The sequence below is a fragment of the Ochotona princeps genome, chromosome 7 (assembly GCF_030435755.1).
Source record: "Ochotona princeps isolate mOchPri1 chromosome 7, mOchPri1.hap1, whole genome shotgun sequence".
In the NCBI taxonomy this organism is placed as follows: Eukaryota; Metazoa; Chordata; class Mammalia; order Lagomorpha; family Ochotonidae; genus Ochotona; species Ochotona princeps.
In genome coordinates this window covers 8,679,968-8,705,799 of record NC_080838.1, presented here as the reverse complement: position 1 = coordinate 8,705,799, position 25,832 = coordinate 8,679,968, and the positions used below count along the sequence as shown (strand labels likewise).

The 25,832-nt window shown below is 40.7% G+C and overlaps 1 protein-coding gene across 3 annotated transcripts in view; it reads left to right on the top strand.

Moving 5' to 3' along the window:
- Positions 1-25,832, top strand: part of DCLK2 (doublecortin like kinase 2) — a 168,149-nt gene that overhangs the window by 7,888 nt on the left and 134,429 nt on the right. For all 3 annotated transcript variants that reach the window (XR_009245822.1, XM_058666781.1, XM_058666782.1), the window contains exon 2: positions 21,065-21,399. Coding sequence is in view for 2 of the 3 variants with exons in the window: in XM_058666781.1 (XP_058522764.1) it covers positions 21,065-21,399 (335 nt within the window). In the remaining variant the exon portion in view is untranslated. The remainder of the gene's footprint in view (positions 1-21,064; positions 21,400-25,832) is intronic.

Below are 25,832 nucleotides of genomic sequence, written 5' to 3'. Positions count from 1 at the left end.
TCTACAAAATGTTTATAAAAAATATTTTATAAAAACTTGACAGATTTAAAAAAAAACAAGTTTTTTGTGGGCCTGGCACAGTGGATTAGCTGCTAAAGTCCTTGCCTTGCGCACACATCAGGATCCCATATGGGCGCCGGTTCTAACCCTGGCAGTTCCACTTCCCATCCAGCTCCCTGCTTGTGGTGTGAGAAAGCAGTCAAGGACGGCCCAAAGCCTTGGGACCCTGCACCCACATGGGAGACCTGGAAGAGGCCACCTGGCTCCTGGCTTTGGATCCATGCAGCTCTGGCTTTTGCTGCCAGTTGGGGAGTGAATCAGTGGATAGAAGATCTTCCTCTCTGTCTCTCCTCCTCTGTAAATCTGACTTTCCAATAGAAATAGACAAATCTTTAAAAAATTAAAGTTTTTTTGTACCCAATGGGCAGAGGTTTTAATTCTGCTTTTCGTGAACTTTCTGAAGTCGCCTGTTATTACTCTCTAAATTCCTGTTAATTAAACCTTTGGGGACAAAGAACTTGATAAGCTCATTGTAAACTTGTCTCTTACTGGATTAGTGTTTAAAATTAGCTAGAATATTCCACATGCGATTTATAGAGTATGTAACACTGATCAGAGTCCTAGCCCCTGGTGTGTGGTACAGTATTGTTTTGCGTACCTCGCATCCTCATGACTTCTTCCCTTAACCACAGACCACCATGCCTAGTTCTGTATAGCGGCCCTTGAGACATTTTGAGTTAGTGTTCATGCTTTTCTCTACCAGTTCCTCTTCCTCCAGTGTCATAAACACCACCATCTCTTGTTTTTGGACAAACATCTTGTTTCCTAATCTGTTTCTTGCTTTGAATCTTGACACATGATTGTTTATCACTTGCTTAAAACTAGGGTCTCAAATTTTTTTTTTAAGATTTTATTATTATTGGAAAGCCGGATATACAGAGAGGAGGAAAGACAGAGAGGAAGATCTTCCATCCGATGTTACACTCCCCAAGTGAGCCGCAACAGGCCGGTACGCGCCAATCCGATGCTGGGAACCAGGAACCTCTTCCAGGTCTCCCAGGCGGGTGCAGGGTCCCAAAGCTTTGGGCCGTCCTCGACTGCTTTCCCAGGCCACAAGCAGGGAGCTGGATGGGAAGTGGAGCTGCCGGGATTAGAACCGGTGCCCACATGGGATCCCGGGGCTTTCAAGACAAGGACTTTAGCCACTAGGCCACGCCGCCGGGCCCTCAATTTTCTTAAGACTTGAAGATTAAGGATTAAAGGAAGAAGGTGATAAGCAAAGGTTTCAGAAGATGAAAATACTATTCAGAAAAGTTTCACCATTGGTTAAATAATGAATCAATTAGAGGACCGTTCCTCTGTTACATCTCAGCAGATATTATTAGATGGTCACATTGCCATTTGAAGGTCTTTCTCTTTCCTAGTTGCCATAAGATTGCTGTATTTTTCAAATCTATACAATGTTTGATACTCTTTTTTTTCCAAAGATTTAATTATTTTTATTAGAAAGGCTGATTTACAGAGATGGGTCTTCCATCTGTTAGTTCACTCCCCAGATGGCTGCAATGGCTGAGCCGATCCAAAGTCGGGAGCCAGGAGCTTCTTCCAGGTCTCCAGCACGGGTGCAGGGTCCCAAGGCTTTGGGCTGTCATCAACTGCTTTCCCAGGCTACAAGCAGGGAGCTGGATGGGAAATGGAGCAGCTGCAATAGGAACTGGTGCTTATATAGGATCCTGGCACTTGGAGGTGACAGATTAGCCAATCAAGCCATTGTGTTGATTACTTTGGCATTCTTAATTTTGTGGGAAAAAAATGTCAAGATTGGGCATCCAAGTTGCAGAAGCCCAGTAATGCTTTAATTCCTTTGTCAGTTCAGTGTTTGTAACTATAAAAGCAGGTGTATTTATGCATATAGGTGATGGATGCCAGCACAGCTTTTAAAAATCCATCACAAATAGAAATGTAAAGTAGCACTTCAAAGCACCAGATAGTGTTTTCCCAAATGCAGTTCGTGTTCCTGGTGGGATCATGATCCTGAGGGGTAATGCTGTGTGTTGTGTTCAGCATGTCGGATAATAAGTCAGCTTTGTACTGCTAGCAATCCTTTGTCTTTGCAGAATAAGAATGTCTTCTGGCCTTAACTTGCTATGCATGTGTCTTATACAAAAATTAAGTCTCTCTCTTTAAAAAAAATTTAACTAATGAAGTTACACCTCTCCATGCCCAAAGACTTGGAGCTATGAATGTGGCTATGGGTGTGACTGTAATTCACTTAGAGATTCAAATAAATGTTCTAGCATAGAATAATATAGATATTTTAAGTTTTGATGTCATAATAAGTGCATTACAATTTCCATACTTAACTATTGTAGCTAGTGCAGTGTGCTTGGATCTGGTCTGTTAGTTCCATCCTGTTAGATCAAATACAATTTATTTCTCAGTGGGTAAGCTTTTTGACTAGTGGATAGGTTTTTATTTTTAAATCTGAAGCTAATTTCTCTAGGTTTAAGTGAGATTCCTGAGCTTCAATGGTAAAATGTGAATTTGTGGACACACTTTTTCATAGATACTCAGACTTTAACTCTTGTACCTCGTTTTGACGGGAAGTTCCGCAGATCTTACAGCAATGACTGGTTCGGCCACGTGCCTTCAGGTATGCTGAAAGAACATTGCTGTTATGGGTGGGAGATGTAATTTTGTGTCATTTTTTTTTCATATGAATTTCAAAAAGTTTATCCAATTCATTTCTTGTGAAATAACTAATCATAGATTTCACAAACTTTTTGCACCAAAATGAGCTGCTTTCCTTTGTACGATTTGCTTATTGCAGGGAGGGGGGAAGGAGAGGTCTTAGATCTACTGGTTCTCTCTCCAATGGCCACAAGACCAAGGTCTGTTCCAGGCTGAAACAGGAGGCAGAAACTCCATTTAGATCTTTCACCGAGGTGATGGGAAGCCCAAGCACTTGACTATTGTCTACACTGGCTTTCCTGGTACATTAGCATGGACCTGGATTGACAACAGAGCCTCCTGGGTCCTGAACTGGCACTCCAATAGGGGTGCTGATTTCACAAGCTTGATTTGCTGCATTCACATACCAAGCCCAAATAAGCTTCTTTTAATCCTTTTTTCTTTTTCCACAAGCTTTTTGGAGTTTGTGTATGTTAGTTTTGTGAATGGAACAGTGCAAGGCCAGACGGGACAGGCCAAAGCCAACACTTTGCCTTATCTCACATACTCCTGAGGTTTAAATTCTGGCAACCATACCATTTGGCTAGGAAGTCCAATTAAGTTGTTTGCCACACCAGACTAATAAGGCAGTCTCTCCCTCACCCTGTGTTTTTCTTGGCCAGCTGGGCGTGGGGACTGGTCTGTGGTGTTCTCAGATGGAGATATATACGTTGGATTGTTCCCCACCCGGCACCTCCTGCATGTTGAGCTTGGGGAGGGACAGCGAGACATCTTGCAGCTACAAACACACCCACATTTATTTTCCTTGGTTGCATTCTTTTGGGAACATTTTTTCCCCCTTATTTTTGGAAGGTAGAGAATTTAGGCTTGTTAAGACTTGGCTTACATTATACCCAGAGTGTCTAAACATGTTTTTAGTTTTCTTGGTCTTCTCTCTTCTATATTGCCACATTTAAGTGTGTGTGCGTGTGGCTTTTTCTGTAAACTTGAAGAGTCTTTAGACTTGTAAGCAAGTTTTTCATTTCAGAGTGAAGTTCACTGCTTGCTTCTGCTTCAGCAGTTAGGGATAGTCTCATTAACTTTATAAAACCGAGTTTCAGCTATGAATATCAAGATAGTAATTACAAACTGCGTAGTGGTGTTAGGCAGATGATGAGCAAACTGCTAGGGATAAGGGAGAGCCATTCTGCTGATAGAAAAGTTAGGGTGAAACTACAGTTCTTGAGATTTTGAATACATTAAGATGGCACATAGCTGTTATTTTTTTAGATTAATATTTATTTGAAAAGCAGAGTGACCGAAGCATCTCTCGCTGCTTCTTCACGTCCCAAATGTCCACAACAGTTCAGGCTAGCCCAGGTGAGAGCAGAAGGCAGGAGCTCCATCCGGGTCTCCCACATGGTTGGTAGGAACCCACGAATCTGAGCTCTCATCTGCTCACTGCCAGACACATTAGCAGGAAGCTGGGTTAGAATTGTGAAGTTACTGGGGTTGATCCCAGGCACTTGCCCGTGGCATGTGGGCATCACAAATAGCAACTTCATTCTCCACACAATGCATGTCCCCAGTTTTAGAATTACTGTTGAATTATGTAACACAATGTGTACTCTGTTAATATCTTTGAGTGTTGAATAAAGAATTGTTAACTATAGGTACAGTTTTGTTTTAACATTAGACCTCTTGAACTTGCTCCTCTTCATCATTGGAATTGTGTGTCTGTTAAACAGCAGTTGCCCATTTCCTTCTCCTTTTACTCCTGGAAGCCATCGTTCCGCTCTGTTCCTAGGAATCTGACTGTTGTAGACATCTCATTTGAGGGCACCTGAAAAAAACTCATATGAAATGGATGGAAAAGCAAGTTCAGGGCCCGTATGGCAGCCTAGTGGGTAAAGTCCTTATCTTTCACGCCAGGATCCAATGGGGCACTAATTTGTGTCCCAGCCACCCCGGTTCCCATCCAGCTCCCTGCTTGTGGCCTGAGAAAGCAGTCGAGGACGGCCCAAAGCCTTGGGACCCTACACCCATGTGGGAGACCTGGAAGAGACTCCTGGCTTCAGATTGGCTCAGCTCCTTTGCTGTTGCGGTCACTTGGGGAGTGAAGCAATGGATGGAAGATCTTCCTCTCTGTTTCTGCTCTAACTTTCCAATAAAAATAAATAAATCTTAGAAAATAAAAAGGGCAGCTGTGGTGCTGAGCTTCATACTTCATTGGGCTGCTTGTATCCTCTCCCGAGGGCCTAGTGCAAGTCATGGCTCCGCGTCTAATGCCATCATCTTGCCCATGGATACGCTAGAGTACAGCAGGTGGTGTTTCCTGTGTGTGGGCCACTGCTGCTCACATGGGAGAACCATCTGGAGTTCTGGGCTTAAGGCATCAGCTGGGCCTAGACCAAGTTGTTATGGGCAATTAGGGCATGAACCAGTAGAGGGGAGCTGTTTCCCTTTGTCTCTCTCTGCCTTCAAAATAAAATGAGAATATGTATTTTTTGCAGATGTAAGCTCATTCTGGTTCAAAGATCATTAATTCTATCCATTCTCTCATAATACACTTTATGTTTTTTTAAAATAATCTTACATAGTTGATTAGGGTACGAAGGATCAAGGGCTACAGGAAAGTGAGTAAGACCGTTGTTTCCACACTAATATCATAATTTTCCCCCCTGGGGTCAGGGGAGAAACCAAGGGAGAAGCCTCACCCAGCCTCCCACCCATCCCAGGTCCCCGATGTGGGGCATGCTCCTAGGGTCCTGCTCAAGCAATTTTCATAGTTCAACAGCTCTTAATTGCTGCCAATCTTGCCGTTCCAAGCATGATGAAATCTATTCAGAATCCACTGGCTGACATAGTCTCTTCAGGGTTGGGGTTGTGAGATTAGCAGTTCAGTTGGAGGGATCGCCAAAGAAGTTTTGTCTGAGGTGATTCCAGACCTGATTCTTGTATGTGTTTGCCAGTACAGGGTCCGTCACCGTCCGTTGCCTCAATCAGCTATGCACATGCTGGTTGTTGCAATTGCTAGGTCAGTTCTGTTTCTGGCCCTCTCTTCCATATGAACTAGTGGGTGTTGCAGTCCAGCCCGATCCTGCCCACTTCATACTGCCTCACACAGACCAGTGGGAGCTGCAGCCTAGTTTGGGCAACTCCCCATAACCCCCACCAGGCCTGCCCCTACCTTGATTCCCGTGCTTGCCGGTATGTACTGCAGACTTAATCATTCTGTCCCATATCCTGTTCGATTCTCACACATATCAATGGGCATTGAAGCCTAGTTCAACCCAACCAACCCTACTATCCACCCCACAAACATACTGGCTGGTGCCTTTTTGTTTAGCCACCCCTTCCCCTGTCCTGATTTTCGTGCTGTCCAGTGGGAATGGTAACCCAAGAGGGAGGTGCCCCCTGTTTCCCTCCTAGGCTACTCCCATTCCCTGATTATGCACTCTCCAGGTGGTTCTGGAGTTTAACTTGACAGATTTAGCCCCCAGTGCCAGTCTCTGCCAGCTGATGCTGTGGCAAAGCCCAACCAACCCTCACCCACTCTTAATTTTTGCTTGCACCATTTGCAACAGTCAGCCCAGCCTGACTTTTCCCTGATATAGCTCACATGAGGCCCACAGGTGTTGTAGCCTTGCCTGGTCTGGTCTACCCCCATCCCAACTCATGGTCTCCAGTGGGAGTGGTTGTCCAGCAGGGGAGACCACATTACCCCTGCTGGCTTTGCCCCCTCCATCCCTGGTTCTTATGTGTGCTGTTTGGGCACTGTGGCCACATCTGGTACGGCTCCCCTCATCTTGGCATTCTGTAATGTACACTGGTTTGTGTGGCGACCAAACCTGGTCTGACCCACACTCTGTTCTGGTACTCAGATTTGCCAGTGGATGATATGAATTGATTCAACCTGGTGCCCCCGACCTAGGCCAAATGTATGCCAGTGGGTACCTTTCTCTGGCCTGGTCTGGGTTGCTCCCTGTCATGGTTCTTGCGCTCACCTGCAGGGTCCGTGTCCCAACAGAGGAGTTTCTCAAGCTCCTCCATCAGAACCTCTCACTATGCCAGATCTTACACATACTGGTGGGTCCATCGGCCATCCCTCCTTGCTGGCCTTCAGTCTATTCTGGTTCTTACTGTTGGATTTTTAGCCCAGCCAAGGCTTGTCCATACCCAGACACTGCTCACACATGGTTCAGTAGGGGCAGAGACCTAGCCTAGTGTGTCCTACATTAAATGTTATATTTGAAACTATTTGCACCAAAGTCAACTTTATAGCTTTTATTCCATTTTCTTTGCTTTTAGATTTCACCTCTGTGATTAGCTGATTTTCTTTAGTGTAGTATCCTCTGGGTTTGTCCACGTTGTTTATGGTGAGAGTTCCCCTTTGTTCAGTTGAGTAATATTGTGCTGTGAACATACCACCTTTGTTTACCCATTCATCCCTGCTTAGACATCTGTGTTTATTCCATATGCTGAATGTTTGAATAATGCTGAACTGTTTCTTGAGATGCTTCTGTTAGTAGCTTAGGGTCCATACCCGAGGGAAGGATTGCTGGATCATGTGGTCGTTCTGTGTTTAGTTTCAGAGGCACTTCCACAGGGCTTTGCATAGTGAATGTACTAATTTATGTTCTCACTAGTAGTAGTCTACTAGCATTCTGATTTGTCTGTGTCCTTGCCAACACTTGTTATAGACTTTTTGCTTTTTATTGATTTTTGTTGGGATCAAGCCAAATTTAAACCAAGCAGTGACATGCCAAAACATTTGCCCTTACCTCCCAATATCAGCATTACCTCTTTTTACATTCTGAAAACCTTACTCCTGGCTGCTTCACTTCCCATCCAGCCCTCTAATTACAACCTAGGAAGGCAGCGAGGATGGCCCAAAGTCTTGGGCCTTTGTACCCATGTGGGAGATGGGAAAGAAGTTCCTGGTTCCCAACTTTCAATCAGCTCAGCTCAGGTCATTGTGCCATTTGGGGAGTGAGCCATTGATAGAAGACCTCTCTCTGTTCTTTCTTCCTAAACCTGCCATTCAAACAAACAAAATAAAGCTTTAAAAAAAGACATTCCTTGGACTAGCTCTGGGCATATCAGGCTAAGACTCTGCCAGCTATGCTGGTTCCCCCTCTGGGTGACAGTTTGCGGTCTGTCTGTTCTGCTTCCCATTTAGCTTCCTGCTTATGGCCTGGAAAGGCAGGGGAAGGTTTTTAAGCCCTTGGTCCCCTGCATACAAGTGGGGAGAAATGAAGGAAGCTCTTGGCTCCTAGCTTCAGGTTGGCCCAGCTCTGGCTGTTGCAGCCATGTGGGAAATGAATTAGAGGACGGAAAATCTGTTCTTTCTGTAACAAAAAGAACATAAGAACAGTAGAAGGAGGAAGCTTATAGAGATGTTTAGACCAAAGGCAGTAGTTTTTGCCAACTCTACTGAATGGGCAGAAAGAGACTAGAGAAGCAAGAATCTTGGTATTTTCCAGGCTGACTGTAGAGATGATTTCATTCAATATATCGAAAGATCCAGGAAGGAGAGAGTTTGAGATTAGGGTGGCAGAGTAGAGATTCAAACTGGTTTTAGACCTGGAGCAGGTACAATATCCATCCATCATTTATGTGCACAGAGGTGTCCATAGTGTCCATAGGTGATTTGAGCTCAAGGGAAAGATTCAGTGTCTGTGTCTTCAGAGTACCGATGGGGTTAAAGTCCTGGGTGTGGATGCAGCTGCCCAGAGAAAGGCTAAGGAGATACCTGGATGGAAGGAAGTGGCAGATTCTAAAAGGCAGACCAAGAAGGAACCACTAAGGAAGTAACAAGTAAAACCAAAGTGAAAGAGGAAAAAAGGTGTACAGGAGAGATTGAGGACTGAAGTCCTAAGGAGATACTGAGTGAAATTGGAAGGATGTGTGTGAGAACCAGGGTGAGCGGTTTTAGTTAGCGGAATGCATGGGGCAGGAGCAATGACACAGTGGCTTAAAGCAAGTAATGGGTGCCAAAGAAGAAACTATAGATGAAGCCTGCTTTTAAACTTGGCAGTGAGTAGGAGCCACAAGCACATTAGGTTGAGTGGGATGAGGAGGGAATAGAGGGAGGGCTGCTTTAAGGTGTGAAACACTGTATATAATCTGACAGACCTTCCTGTGTACGTAAGAGAAGTAAAAAGATCCCTGAAATCCCAGCAGGAGGGGGAAGACATAGCCCAAGTTCTGGTAGGGTGGCTGACCAATGAGAAAGAGGAGAGATTTCCATCACTGGATGGAGACGAGGTGGGGATGATGGGCACAGATTTGCAAGGGTGTCAGTGTTCATACAGTAGGGAATTATGGATTCCTAGCTTTGAGTGGCTTCTTTACCTCTTGAATGGGAGACAGTTGTTTGATTAAGGATGGAGTTTCCCTCCTACATGATACCCAGGTTGTGTTACGTAGTGGGAAGCCATTTGTTAATCTGCTAACTGTGAAGTCAAACTGTGTACTTGAACAGCTGTTGGTGATTAGGAGCCACAGCCAAGCTGCTGAAGGGGATCTTCCAGGAGACTGGAGTAAGACTTTCTGTTCCATACCGTACTTGAAAACAGAGAAGTGAAATAGCAGCCAGACAAAAGCATCCAGCTGCTGTCTGTGCACAGTGCAAATGTGGGTAGTATTCATGTGATCAGAACTTGTAGTGTTATGATCAAAGTATTAAGGACACACACACACACACAATCTACCACAAGGGAAACAATGAATGAAGCATAAGTCCCTAGGTCGCTAGGCACAGACCAAAGGTAACTGAACGCACTGAGGTTCTTTGTTTTAACTCATTGCAGGGATAAATGATGAGCATCACAGAGACAGATAATAAGCATTATGGTGCCCATGAGGCATTTTAGTAAGATGGTGTTAGAATTTCTCGTAGGATTTGAACTTTGTTAGGGTAGCTTTAGGGCTGATCTAAGGAAACAGACACACCCACCCTGTGTCCTGTGTCCATGATGTTTTATATCTGTGTATCTAGTTTAGGGAGGTAAGACTAGACTGCAGCAACACTGCAATTGGCATAAAAACTTAGAGTTGCAGTCATTTGGGACGAGATGGAGGGTGGTATAGTGACCTGGTTTTAGTGTCACATTGTATGCATGACTTCATTTGCTACAGGTCGTCTATGAGGTATTTGCTACAGGTCGTCTATGAGGTATTTGCTACAGGTCGTCTATGAGGTATTTGCTACAGGTCGTCTATGAGGTTGTTCCTGCAGGGAAGGAAAATGGTCAGAGTGTGAGACCAGATTGTATCCACATTGATGTTAGTCATGATAATCACAGCAATTCCAGACTTTGGGGACAGCCTTATTTTTCATACAACTCTGTGTGGGGAAAAAAAATTAGGTGTATGATGTGTACATTTTATCCTATTAAACTGTAACTTTGAAATGAATCTTATCCTTTTACCATGTATTGCCAATCTGTTGAACTAGATCAAGTTCCTGGCTCTGGCTGCAGCCCGGAGCAGCCCTAACTGTTGCAGACTTTGGGGAGTAAGACAGTTGATATGAGATCTCCCCCTCTGTCTCCATCTCCATCTTTCTATTTGTGTGTGTTTCCTTACGTCTACCAAGACTCCTTACATTGGGGTGTGCTTTTTCAGCCACGTTGGGAGCATGCATACCATGTGTTGTCATTAGGGAAACTATTTTCTGGGGAATGAGCAGAAAGCAGAAGATTTCTGTTGATCCAGGAGGTAGGTGGGTGGTGGTGGGGCAGAGAGGAGGGACATTTTCAGAACAGTTGAGAAGATGGGGTGGACAGAACTTTAAATTCAGCTGCTGTATGGAAGGGAGCCAGAGGGTAAAGGATGGTACAGGGATATTTTGTTGAGTCACTTTGGAAGAGATGTTGCTCCTACTATGGAGCAAGGGAAAAGTCACAACTTGGAAAGGAAATTGAAAAAAAAAACACTTTTTTTTGCAAGAAATATGATTTTATTTTGTAAAGTATTTTTTTCTTATTTGTTTTTTCCAGTTTTTTTATTATTTATTATTTTTAATTCATTAATTACATTGTATTATGTGACACAGTTTCATAGGTACTTGGGTTCTCCCCACCCCTCCCCAAACCCTCCCACCATGGTGGATTCCTCCACCTTGTTGCATAACCACAGCTCAAGTTCAGTTGAGATTCCCCCATTGCAAGCGTATACCATACATAGAGTCCAGCATCTAATTGTCCAGTCAAGTTCAACGACTTCTTAGGTATACCCTTTCTGGTCTGGAGACAGAGCCAGCAGAGTATCATCCCGATCAATTGAAAGCTCCAACATACCATCAGCAAAAATTTACATCATTATGGAATTAATTGACATAATAATGAGTAACCAATATGTTAAAAGTAAATGCGAGGGCCCGGCTAAAGTCCTCGCCTTGAAAGCCCCGGGATCCCATATGGGCGCCGGTTCTAATCCCGGCAGCTCCACTTCCCATCCAGCTCCCTGCTTGTGGCCTGGGAAAGCAGTTGAGGACGGCCCAATGCATTGGGACACTGCACCCGCGTGGGAGACCTGGAAGAGGTTCCAGGTTCCCGGCTTTGGATCGGCACGCATCGGCCCGTTGCGGCTCACTTGGGGAGTGAATCATCGGACGGAAGATCTTCCTCTCTGTCTCTCCTCCTCTGTGTATATCTGGTTGTAATAAAAAATGAATAAATCTTTAATTAAAAAAAAAAGTAAATGCAAGTTCCTAGCCACCTTCTGTGACCACCTCACCTATACTTCAATTTTAGTTTATACACAACATATAACATTCATAACATAACATGTTATACATAACATCATATCATCTTAAATTAAGGCAAACATGTGGTATTTAACCTTTTGGGATTGGCTCATTTCCCTTAGCATTATGGTTTCCAGTTTGGCCCATTTGGCCACAAAGAACTGCATTTTGTTTTTTTTAATAGCTGAGTAGTATTCCATGGAGTAGATGAACCATAGCTTTCTTATCCAGTCCTCTTTTTTCCTATTTGTATAAAGTGAACACAGATTCAGGGGCACAGTTATGCTCCCTGCTTACCTCCCTCCTGCCTTCCCCTCCTCCATTCAGTCATGCTTTTTTAAAAAATTTTTACAATAGTACATTTGGTTTCACTTCATAGTCACAGGATTAACCAAACTCCAGTAGGTTAAGATTTCAGCAAATGGCAAGTAGGGAAAAAAATAAAAAACCCTCCTGTTTCTCAAGAATATAGACAAAGGCTGTAAACTATAATGAAATCTCAAAATGTCAATTGCTGTCATTTAGATTACATTTTTTGTAGTCCTACCACAGATCAGGAAAAACATGGGGCCTGGCATATTTCACTAAGAATGATGGTTTTTAGTTGTTCCAGCTTGTTATAAGACTGGATTTCATTCTTTTTTGTGGTTGAGAAGCAATCCATAGTGTCTATATCTCACATTTTCTTTGTCCAGTCCTCCAGTGATGAACATCTGGGTCTAGTTCGCATCTTAACTATAGCAGATTGAGCTGTGGTAGACATGGGGATACACACAACACTCATGTGCTAACTTCATCTGGGCAATTTGCCAGGAGTGGGATGGATGACTGTGTCATTGGGTAGACCCATTTGCAGATCTCTGAAAACAATCTCCATAATGGTTGTACCTGTTTGAATTCACACCAGCAGTAGAGTAAGGTACCTGTTTGTCCATTGACTTGCCGACATTACTGTTTTTGATTTCAGATGATAGCTGTTCTAACTGGGTTGAGGTGGAACCTTACTGGTGTTTTCATTTGCATTTCCCTGATGACTAGTGATCCTGAGCAATTTTTCATGTGTCTGTCAGGCATTTATATTGCATCTTTTGAAAATTGCCTTTGTCCATTTGTTAACTCAATAGTTGGTTTTGCTGTTATTGAGTTTTTTGAGCTCTTTCTAGATCCTGGCTGTTTATCCTCTGTCAGTTGTATAATTCGCAAATCTATTCTTCCATTCTGTTAGTTAATGCTTCATTTCGTTGATGGTTTCCTTTGCAGTGTAGACACTTCTTAGTTTGGTGCAATGCCATTTGTTTGTTTTTGCTATAATTGCTTCTATATCTGGTGGTCTTTTCAAAGATGTCTTTGCCTACACCTGTCTCCTATAGGGTTTATCATGTTTTCCTCTAGTACTTTGTCGATATCAGGTTGTATATTTACATTCTTGATCCATTTAGAGTTCAGTGTTGTGTGTAAGGTGTAAGATGGGGTCTTGTTTCCTGCTTTGAACACATAGATCCAGTTTTCCCCAGTACCTTTTGTTGAATGGTGCTTTCTCAATGAACTGATTTCAGTTTCCTTTTCAAAAATTAGTTGGCTAGCTATGTGAGTTAATTTTTGGGGATTTCTGTTCTGTTCCATTGATCTTCATATCTATTTTTATACCAGTACCAGGCTGTTTCGATAACAGTTGCCCTGTGGAACTTTTTTTTTTTTTTAGTATTACTTTAGCTATTTGGGGTCTCTGTTTCCATATGAATTTTGAATGTCTTAGGGTTTTTTCATTGGGATTGCATTGAATCTATAAATTGTTTTCAGTAGTATGGACATTTTGATACTATTCTAATCCACAGATGTGGAAGATTTTTCCATTTTTTGCTGTCTTCTATTGTTTTTATGTTTTGTAGTTTTCGTTATCAAGTTGCCTCACACCCTTCATTAAATTTATTTCAAAATATTCAGACATTTTTGCAGCTATTGTGTACACAAAGGCTATTGATTTTTTTGGCTTTATAATTTTTTTATTAATTATTTTGCATTATGTGACAGTTTCATAGGCTCTGGGAATCCCCTCACCCCTCTCCACTCCCCCCCCCAGTGGATTCCTCCACCTTGATGCAGTATTACAGTTCAAATTCAATCAAGATTCTTTCCTTGCAAACGTATACCAAGCATAGAGTCCAGCTACTTATTGCCCAGATGGGTTGAACAGTTTCTTGGGGAGACCATTTCTGGTCCGAAGTTAGAGCTGGTAGAATATCATCCCAGTCAATTAAGAGTCCCAATATAACATCAACAGCAATTTGCAACATTATGGAATTGACATGGGTTTGAGTAACCAGTATGTTAAAAAAAAAAAAAAAAAAAAAGCAAGTCCTAACCACAACCTATGATTAGCTCATTGACATTTCAATTTTAGTTTATATACAGGACCGGCTGCTATATACCTTAAAATGGCTATAAGGTACCATTCAGCTGTCTCGTGTCTATTTCATTTTAGTATTTAGCCACTTGTTGTGTTGAAGTATAATTTTGCTGATCTTGGCAGATTTTAGGATAATCTAGACTGGCTTGTAACTCTAACAAGACATTTGTCGACAATTAAGGTGCAGAACATTTTTTTTTTGGAAGGAGGGGTGTGCAGGAAAATCCCCAACACCAAGATGAGGAGTAACTAATCTTTGTGTCCCACCCAGCGAGGCATAAGCCAATCCACGCCAGCTCTTTCCTGTCAGATTTCAAGCTCTACTTTCTGTTGTTTGTCTGTTTATTTTAGGTTTTTTTTAATTTGTATGATTGTTTGCTGTGGGGGGTTTTTGGAGCAATCCCGATGGTCATTGCGAGGGAGTGTGGGAGTCCAGAGGTGGAGCCAGGCTCGGACCAGAGAAAGCTCTCCTCCCTGGTCCCGAAGGACATTTATTGTTCTTCTGTTTCTGCGGACCACTCAGGGCTTCTGGTTGTCTTTCCGATGACGTTGGTTTCTGCACGGTAGTGTTTGGACTTTTTCCATCTCCTGCAGAAGCTCCGGTTGGGGGTGGGTGACCTCAGAGTACTTGGCCTCCGAGGGTATCCAATTCCCTGTGGCCTCCTTGGCAGTTGGGATATAGTCCTTGTTGCTCATATTAATAGTTTGTGGTGAAGGTCTGGGAGTCTTCATGGTTGGGATCCAAGCTTCCTCCTTACCACCTGCTCCACTCTGGAGTGCCCCCCTGCTGCACGCACATAACCTCCTGTTAAGAGGTTGTCGGGATCGCACCCGATTCCCCCCTCATGCATTGGTATAGTAGTTTTACTATTGTTTAGTGAAAGGCTATTGATTTTTGTGTATTGATTTTATATCCTGCAACTTTATCAAATCCTTAGGAGTTCTAATAGTCTCTTAGAACCTTTAATTCCCATATATAGAGAATAATGTCATCTGGAAGCAGAGTTAACTTGACTTCCCCCTTTTCACTTTCTATCTCTCTGATTTCCTTTTCTTAACTAATGGCTCTGGTTGAAACTTCCAAGACTAGATTTAATAGCAGTGGTGAGAATGGGCATCCTTATCTGGTTCCAAATCTAAGTGAAATTTTTTCCAGCTTTTCCCTGTTCAGTATGATGCTGGCTGGGGTGTGTGTGTGTGTTTATAAATCTTGATTGTGTTGAGGAATATCCTTCTGTATGCAAATGGATTAAGGTTTTTATCATGAACGAATATTTTATTTAATACTTAATTTAGTTCTTACTCTCCAGCTTGTTGATTTGCATGTATTGAAACATCCCTGTATACCAAACATAAATCCTAGTTGGCCCCATGGATGACCTTTCTGATCTATTGCTGGATTTGATCTACTAGTATTTTGTTGAGGATTTTTGCATCCTTTATGTTTATTGGGGATATTGGTTTATAGTTGTATCTTTTTCTGGTTTTGGAATAAAGGTTATGTTGGCCTCATAGAGTTTGGCAGGGATTCCTTCCCATTCAATTATTTTGAGTGGTTTAAAAAAAATTGGAATTAGTTCTTAGAAAATCGGTAGAATTTAGCAGTGAAGCAATCCAGTCCTAGGCTTTTCTTTGTTGAGTCTTTATTATCGAGTCTATCTGTCTTGTTTGCTGAGCTATGTAGGTTTTCTGTGTCATAATGACTCCACCTAGGTAGATCGTATCTGTCTAGAAACATCAGTTTCTTCCAGATTTTCCAATTTATTAGCATATCATTGTTTGTGTGTGGTAATTCCTGATTTTTTTATATCATTCGTACCTGTTTTGTTTCACTATTAATCTCTGATTTCATAGATTGGGGATTTGGGTCTTCTCCCCTTCCCTTTGTTGTTTGTCAATTAGGCCAGTACTATTTCAGGCCCCCACCTCAAAAAAAAAAAAAAAAAAAAAAACAGCTTTTCAATTCACTGATCTTATCTGTCATTGGGGGGGGACACAATCTTGTTTACTTCTCAAATTTTAATTACTTTTTGTTATTAACTTTGGCTGGTTGTTGCTTGGCTCTTTAGCTGGACTGATAGATCATTTATTTCATGCCTTTCTGATTTATTGATGTAAGAACTAATTGCTCTGAATTCCCCTAACACTGATTTTGCTATATCCCATAAATTTGGGTACGTTTATGTTGTGCTGTCATATTCATTTGTTTCCAGGAATTTCCTTATTTTCCTTTCGACTGAAGACCCACTGGTGTATTATTCAGTCTCCAAGTTGTTTGCATGTTTTCTAGAACTTCTTAGCTTGATTTGCCTCTTCATTCCATGGTGATCAGCAAAGATACATGATATGATTTCAGTTTCTTTTTTTAGTTTGCCGGGGCGTGCTTTGTGAGCTAACATGTGGCCTATCCAACTGTGGGTTGAAGTGTTCTGTAGATGTCACCTAGGTCCGTTTGGTTCATTATGGGATTTATTTGTAAAACCATTCAGCCAGTCTGTCTTTGGAATGGAGAATTACACTTGATCTTAGTCAAAAGGCTGAGAAGTGATTGAATGAAGTTAGGCTTTTTGCTTTCAGGTTTGTTATTGAAAGTAGAGGCTTGGCTCTAGCATTTTCCATAAGCATTTTCGTTGTTTTTTTGGATGTCTCTTGTACTTTTACTAGGAGATTTTCTACCTTCACATTCTTTTATTATGGCAGTTTATTTTCTCTATTTCTGTGTGTTACACCTCCTCAAGCATCATTTGCAAGGCTGGAGATACAGTGACGTATTCTTTCCATTTCTGTTTGGAAGGTCTGTATTTGACCCCTGCATATAAAAAGCGGTCTGTTGGATATTGTATACTGTGTTGACATTTTCTGTCTTTTTGACCAAGACTGTATTTCCATTCCATTCTGTCCTAATTCTCAGGGTTTTTGATGAGAAATCAGCTCTAAGTCTGGTGGGAATCCTTTGAAAGTAACGTGGCATTTCTCCTGTGTATGTTTTAGAATTTTTGTATTTAACTTTTGCAAGTTTGACCATAGTGTGTCATGGTGGAGGTTGTTTCTGATGATGTCTATGTACTTCTTGTACTTGAATGTCTCATTCTTTCTCCATGTTAGGGACGTTTTCTATCATCATTTCACTGACTAGCATTTCTAATCAATTATCTATTTCTGCAACTTCAAGAACTCTTAAAATATGTATATTTGGTCTCTTTATAGTATCCTGATTTTATTCAATTTATACAAAAGTAACTGATTTTTATAGGTACACAAAAGGAAATGATCAAATCGGAATAACTAGCAATTCCATTGTCTTGAACATTTATCATTTCTTTAAGAAACACTGAGGGCCCAGCGGCGTGGCCTAGCAGCTAAAGTCCTCGCCTTGAAAGCCCCGAGATCCCATATGGGCACCGGTTCTAATCCCGGCAGCTCCACTTCCCATCCAGCTCCCTGCTTGTGGCCTGGGAAAGCAGTCGAGGACGGCCCAAAGCTTTGGGACCCTGCACCCGCGTGGGAGACCTGGAAGAGGTTCCAGGTTCCTGGCTTCGGATTGGCGCGCATCGGCCCGTTGCGGCTCACTTGGGGAGTGAATCATCGGACACGGAAGATCTTCCTCTCTGTCTCTCCTCCTCTGTGTATATCTGGCTGTAATAAAAAATGAATAAATCTTAAAAAAAAAAGAAACATTTGAGATCCTTTCCTTTAGATACATAATTCTTTTAAAAGATTTACTTATTTTTATTAAAGTCAGATTTACAGAGAACTGCAGAGACAGAGAGAAGATCTTCCATCTGTTGTTTCACTCCCAAAGTGGCCACAGTGGCCAGAGTTGAGCCAATCTGAATCCAGGAACCTGGAGCTGCTTCTGGGTCTCCCACACAGGTGCAGGGTCCCAAGACTTTGGACCATCCTTGACTGCTTTCCCAGGCCACAAGCAGGGAGCTGGATGGAAAGTGGAGCTGCCAGGATATGAACTGGTGTCCATATGGGATCCCGGTGCATGCAAGGTGAGAATTTTAGTCACTAGGCTACCGTGCCAAGCCCTAGAAACATTTTTTTCTCCCACCCACCCCCGGCCTCCCACGTGGGTACACCAAGATAAATATTTTTAAGACTTATTTATTTTAATTGGGAAGTCAGCTTCTACAGAGAGGAGGAGATAACAGAGAGAAAGATCTTCCGTCCACTGATTCGCTCCCCAATTGACTGTAACAGTCTGTAGCTGAGCTGATATGAAGCCAGGAGCTTGGGACTTCTTCTGGGTCTCCCACTTGGGTGTACGGTCTCAAGACCTTGAGCCATCCTCGATTGCTTTCCCAGACCATAAGCAGGAGCTGAGTGGGAAGTGGGACAGCTAGAACACGAATTGGTGCCCGTATGGGATCCTGGCAGATGTAAGGTGAGTATTTAGCCACTAGATTATCACACCAGGCCTGTTTTAGGTATTTAGAAATAAAGAATTCATTGTTATTAACAAACTCACCCTTAACATTTGAGGTCTACCTTCCCAGGAAATCAACACCTTTAGTAATTTTGTTAGCATATTTTATGATGGAAGGCAAGTCTATGTAAATGACAGTTATGATCAGAATGTTGTTTGAACAACCTAGCATGGGTAACCTTGGATTGTTGTCAGTATTCTGTGGTACCATTAGAAACACTGATCTGATCCTGGAACCGTGCCCTGAACCTGTGTGCTAAAATGTTGGATGCCAAAGATGCCCTAGTGGATTTGGTAGGATATCAGCACCATATGTGAGAGTTGGTACTTGTAGGTAGGTATTCAGTGTGTATTCTAAGGCATCCAAGCTGAACCTAACTGTTGTCTCTCATGGGTGCATGGAGGGGGATGATGCTCCATCTTCTATGCACTTGCTAACCTGGTTCAAAACTTTACAAATTTTGTTATGTTGCTGCTCTACAGGCTTTTCACAGAAATGATTTAAAGGGAAAAATGGGAAGAGATCATGGGAATTTTTCAGTCTAATTTTTGAAAAATAAATGTCAGACTTCTTTTTACTAATGTAGTTCACAGATACAATTTTTAAAAAATATGATATTATCCTACGCCTCTCCACCCACCCATCTATGTATGGGAATTCTAATTTATGTATAACCACACAGTGACAAATTAAGGGGCTTCCCTTACTGATTTTCATTCTTACATTCTGAAATCCTATAAAGAAGTAAAATGCAGAAAAACTTTAAAAGGCGAATCTCCAGATTGATGTTCCATGTATTCAGGGACTAGATCAAGGAAATCTGATATATTTAATTTGCTGTACAGTTTTTTTTTTAGCCACTGTTTTTTTTTTTTTTATCCTTATATTAGGCGTTTTCCCAGTTGACTGACTTCTCCCTGCCTTAAAAAAAAATACCTTTCTCTTGCTAAGATTCCTTTCTCCCCTTCTGTCTCCTATTATGGATTAGAAAGTAGTTACCTTTTGATCAAAGATAATAAAGAAAGGTTTTTGATAAGAGAATAACCTTTTCTGTAAAACTGATGGGAACTGTAATTGCTTAGTTATGCCTGTTAATATACACATGTGATATAGAGTTGTTTTATTAAGTTGATATTTCTGAAATTACTTGCTGTTTCCCCAGATGATCATACAGTGAACTATTTGTGTAAACCCACAAAGAAGAGACATCTCTAACAATGATGGTGCTTGGGACTGTGTTTCAGATTAGTGTGATGTAGTCGGCATGAAAGCCTAAGATTGGCTTCTTGGTTGTCTCAGTGTCTTAATTACACCTTTAAATAGAAGACTTTGCTTTTCTTTTAAAATCCTTTTTCTGTGTCTAATCTATTACAGAATTATTCATGTACCTTGGGAAGTCTCAAAACTTCGTTAATCACAATTTTTAAAATATCATCATTTAGATGTGTTAATAGGTTTGCTTCAGGAATTCCCTTGCAGCATTTTGGTTATTTTGATTCAAAGCATGTGTAACAATAAGGTATATATATTATAATTTATATTAAAATGAGTCTTTTATACTGAATGTGTGGAAATATTATAGATTCTTTGTGAATAATAAGATACCTTAGAGAAAAATCTTTTAGAGTGTAACCTTTCTGTCTGTAAAATCTGAACTAGTGGGATGATTTAGTAGTTTCCTGAAAGAAAAATAAGGATGTCTTTGACTTGATGAACTGGATGGCAGGTAGGATGGTTTTTTCCTGTATATGGAGCAGAAATGAAACTGAAGGCTTTAGGAGAGTAATGAATACATCATTTTAATTACTTTTTTCCCCCATTTAAGATTTTTTTTAAAGGTTGCATATTTGAACGTGGGTGTTATTTTAAATTCACATTAGTTAAGAATACCTGAGGTATGTTTGTTCAGGTGCCAAGACTCCTGTGTATGATGCTTCATTAATTGGATAAATGAGCCTATATTTGATTGTAATGTAGGCAGGTTTGTGAGGTTGTAATGATTGTTCTTGCTTAGGATTCATAATTTTCATTCAAGAAGAAAATCATTTTTGTGTGTATTTATAGGAAAGTATAGTTTTGTGATAGAATTCTATCGGAATTAAGTCTTTTCCAGTTAACGGGCTGTTGATACTGCTTTGGAATTCTTTGGCTTGACTCCTTTATCATGCAACTGATGTTACTGGGAAATGCATGATTCTCTGTGACATGTTAGGTCACAGTCCAACCTGGGTCTCACTCTAATGTCTTGATTCATTGCTTTTCACTGAATCCTATCATCCCAGTTAGTCAGTGAATAGTGAGATGCTATTAAAGAGAGAAAGGAGGGGACTGGGCACGGTGCGATGACTCGATGGCTAAATCCTCGCCTTGCATGAGCTGGGGTCCCACATGGGTGCTGGTTTGTGTCCCAGCTGCTTCACTTCCCTGCTAGCAACCTGCCTGTAGCCTGGGAAAGCAGTCGAGAACATCCCAAAGCCTTGGGACCCTGCACCTGCTTGGTGGTGCTCGAGGCAGCTCCTGGTTTTGGAGCCATTGTTGCCATTTGGGGAGTGGACCAATAGCTCTTTTTTTCATTCTGTCTCTCCTTCTCTGTAAATCTGGTTTGCCTTTCCAATAAAATAAAAATAAAATCTTAAAACAAGAGAGGGACAAAGAGAGGAATTCCAAAGGGAAAGAGCATGCACGCTTCTTTGCAGAAGCTGTTAGGCTTCAGAGTTCACTGATGGGGTCTCTGCCTCCTGTTCTGCGCTCAGTCTTCTTGGGATACCATGCTAATAAGGTTTTGTTTTGTTTTTTTAGGTGAAAGCTACGTGTGTGCATCCAATGAACCATTTCGGAAAGTTGATTACACCAAAAATGTTAACCCCAACTGGTCTGTGAACATCAAGGGCGGGACAAGTAGGGCCTTGGCGGCCACCTCCTCTGTGAAAAGTGAAGTGAAGGAAAGTAAAGATTTCATCAAACCTAAACTAGTAACTGTGATTCGAAGTGGAGTGAAGCCTAGAAAAGCCGTGCGGATCCTTCTGAATAAAAAGACCGCTCATTCCTTTGAACAAGTCTTAACAGATATCACCGAAGCCATTAAACTAGACTCAGGAGTGGTCAAGAGGCTCTGCACCCTGGACGGGAAGCAGGTGAGTGGCTTCTATCCCCAGCATCGTGGCTTCCTCTGACATGCCCTGGAGCATGGCAGGTACATCCTCGGCATCAGAAGTCCAGTCACCTGCTGGACGTAATCTTGGGAGTCCTGTTTATGAAGGGTGTGCGTGTGCGTTTGTGTGTGCATCAGCCTTCATGGTGAAAAATGTAACTTGGCTTTCTTCAGATACCTTAAAGATGAGCGTAAAGATGTCACTCTTACATTACTTTTGGTTTTTGGAAAGAAATGTGTAAATTTCTAAGGGGAAAGTTTTAAGTCAAGGAGAGCTGTTCTTTATTAAGTGAGATGTTGTTTAACCGCTCCTTTGTGAGTAAAATCATGGCTTAGGATTCCCAAGAGTGAAAATGAAAGATGCTTAATAGTTACAGAAAAGCCTTTCTTCCCTACTTGTGTATAAATGAAAATACTTTGCCAATAGCTACTTTAATAGGAAGGTCCATGTAAGTTTTATAAGGAACAGTAGAGGTAATTAAAAATGAACACCATTTGTATAGAAAATGCAAACTGTGGTAACAATACATCAGGGACGCTGATGGACTAACATCAAATGGGCAAGTTGTAGCAGCACGTGAATAAAACTACGCAAGTACTGGATTTTGCTGCACTTAGATTATCACCCCTAAAGTACATATCTAACTGCGGAGGTCTGTTCTTCAGTTTCCATAAAGTTAAATTGTTTACACTTACAAGGCATTAAAATAGAATTTGTTTCTTCATTCTTTTTGGTTTTTTACCTCTAACATAGTTTTGAAGTGTTTGACTTGTACAGTTCTGAGAAGGAGTGCACGCCAAACAGCACTTTCTAGTTTTCTAAGATTGGACTTGGTTATTAAGATATTTTCTGAAACACTAACAAGATTTTGAATGTACATTCTAAAATTTCTGGTACATTCTGACAACATTAGAGTGGTTTCTCTAAGTCCACAGTTGGAAGGTATGTACTTCATAGCTGCCTGGGCCAGTATGCGAATCACACAGGATGCCTCAAACACCCAAGACTCAAAGTGTAAGTGATGCAAATAGAACTCTGGGAGACAGGAGATTTGTCATATCAAAAAGTAATTCTTGATGGGCACAGGGAACACAGGAATTACAGATCTCTAACAATAGGAAAAATAAAAACTTTCAATATGCCAGATTAGCAAAAAAAAACACATAAGCCATAAATGCAAATGAGATCTTAGAAATTATAATGCAGATTTGAAAATCTCCAAATAAATGATATTCAAGGAAAGTTTGAGTTTGACAAAAGCTTAACTTAGTATCATCTTGATAACCATTTTGATTTTTTTTTTTTACTTATCCAAAAATTTTCCTTCAAAAAAACTCTAGAAATGTAAAACTATAAGCTATAGCACAGGCAAATCAAGCCATTAATATAATCACAATAATACAGTGTGGTGAGTAGGACTTAGTACCAGTGATAAAGGATGCCTTGCTATTAAGAGACACCTGTAAGTGTGACAGCTATAGAATAAGACAAGAATAGCACACGTGGAGATCATAAAGATGTTGCAAAGACTAACAAAAAACAAAATCCATATTCAGTTAGACATTTAGTAATAAAAATGGAAGGTGATTTTTTTTAGACTTAATTTTATTGGAAAGGAAAATTTACAGAGATAAGGAGAGACACAGAGAGATGTGTCTGCTGGTTCACTCCCTGCAGTGGCTGGCTAAAGCTGAGCCAATCTGAAGCCAGGAACCAGGAGCTTCTTCCAGGTCTCCCATGTGGATGCAGGGTCCCAAGGCTTTGGACTATCCACTATTGCCTTCCCAGGCCATAAGCAGGGAGCTGGTTGGGAAGTAAAGCAGCCAGGACATGAACTAGCACCCAAATGGGATCCCAGCGCATACAAGATGAGGATTCAGCCACTAGGCTGCTGCGCCAGGCCCAGAAGGTGATTTTAATACACCAAAAATGTTCCTATCGGACAAAAGCAAGTATGATGCTACATGAGTGCACTCAGGTGGTTCTGTGATGCTGGATCTTATTACCAGTCCTCAGCATTCTTCAGGGTGTTCTTCCTGATTTCCAGTTATATTTGAAAGCAATTTTAATAAAAATGTTGGATTTTTAAAAAGAGACCTGAAAAAGTAACTTTTAAGCTAATCAGAAAAAATAGTGGAATTCTGGAAATAATGATTAATGGGCTCTCTATTAAATCATTTTCATACTTGCAAACATAAATTCCAGGTATTTTAAAAACAGATTTTAGAAGAAAAAGGAACTTAAGATGAAATATGTCAGTAGTTACGTTGAAATGGAAAGCACTTTTCTGAGCATGCAAGAATAAAAATCATAAAGGGAAAGATTGTGGTCTTTCTAAAGCTGAAAATTCCTGGACATCAAGCTACAGTTTCAAGCGTTACATTTTACACAGTAATCTATATTGTATACAATTTATTGAGCCATCATAATTTCAGAAGAAAGACACTCTACAAGAGAAAAATGGACAAAAAAATCTAAACAGATAATTTGAAATGGCAGAATTACAAAGAGTAACTATTAGAAAATGATCAATATCACTAATAAAAACGTAAGTTTAAGCACTGAATTATTTTAATATTAGAAATTGGCAGTTTTATAGGATAAAATGTTCACTCTTTTGAATATGGTGAATTGACAGTCTTAAATGATAATAGAAATGTAAAGTTGCTGAACTTTATGGGGAGCCATTTGTTAATATGTATACAAATGTTTATTATTTGAAATAGGATCTTAAGCATTGATCCTAAATAACCAGAGAGCAAATATAATAATCCATTTATTTTCATCCTAATATAACAACAAAAACATTGAAAACAGTTTAAGACCTCTAAATAAAGAAAAGCTGAGTAATATTACCATGAAATTTATATGATATATCAACCATTGTCATTGCTTTTGGGAGAATATTTACAGACATTAGAAAAAAAATTAAATGGGAAAAGCCTAAAATAAACTTGGCAGTATGTTTTCAATTAAAAATAGAGGAAGAAAAAATTTTCAAAAGCTAATTTAGAAGAAAAGTTTATAGTAGCAAATATTCAATCAATTCCATTGATATTTCCATTGCTTTCCCTTGTTAATTCTAATGCAAAATCTTAAACACTAAGAACTAAGCTCACTCAATGTGATTTTAGAAATTCAAACACATTTTTTAGTTAAAATTTTAATATGTGGTTATAAAATGTTACAAATATTGTCACTATTTATGTCTTATAAACTTAAATATTCCCCGTGTAAAGAAAAAAGGATTTTAAATTTCATATACCGTATTTCCTCAGAAAAATGACCTATTTTATCTTTGACAGACTTTGGGTATTGCCTTTTCAAAGGGACAGGTATCCTTAAAAGCTGTGATTTTCTTGGAGCTGACTTAACACTGTGCTATGAGTGGATTAACTGTTCGGAATTGCAAGCTGGCTTGTGGTTCATAACTTTTCCAAGTGTAAAAAGGGCATTAAATCCATCTTCCAAGTAGTATGAAAATTTTCTTATTTTAAGATAAAGCAAACCTATAAATGGACATTGTTCATTTTTATTAGTAGTAAAATGATCTTTTGCTCAAGTTCTTAAAACTCTATGCTCTAAAAATTCTCACAGGAATCAGTTTCCCTTAGGTAACGTGTAAAGAATGAAAGAATTCAAAGATCTGTGAGTGAGTTGTGTGCACAAAATGTTGAACTGGTGGATTTATAATTATGCGTTCTTTTTCTGGTCGCATTCTACTTAGGTTTGTTTTCATCCAAGCTAGTCTTGTCTTATGCAACACAGAAATTAAATGCGTTCCGGGGGTTCACCCCATTCTGATGCCCATGATAGAATTTTAAGGGGTACTGGTTATTGTATGATAGCTTTCTTGCTCAGAAGCACAATGATGTGTCATTGCCATCAGGGCTTTCAAGGATGTTGTTGAAAATGTCTTCCTGAGATGTTTGTGTCCTGACAAGTAGGGGACTCCACTTAAAGGGTCTGACTTGCTGTGTACAATTCACTCATGCATTTTGTCTGTTTATAAAATGGCTTGAATAATTTTAGGATTTATCTCTGTTAACTCTTGGGTTTTCTTTGAGAGCCGTGGTTCTCAGCCAGGAGTGATTCCAGCTCTCTGGGTCCTGGTGATGTCTGAACCATTCTTTGTTGCAGTTGGGGGTAGGAATTCCACAGGCATCCGGTGGGCAGAAGCCAGGGATGTTTCTCGCTATACTATAGTGCATAGAGCAGCCACTACATAGCATTGGGTCCAGAATGTTAACAGTGATGAGATTCAGAAATCCTGGTTGAGAGCAAGGAAAATAATTCCGAAAGGAAAGCTGCTTGTGTGACATGTTAGCTTTGTCAGTGGGCCACATGCTGAACTACTTGAGAACTTACAGATACGCTTCCAGCCACTCTGTTCACTTGTATCTACTTCATGATGT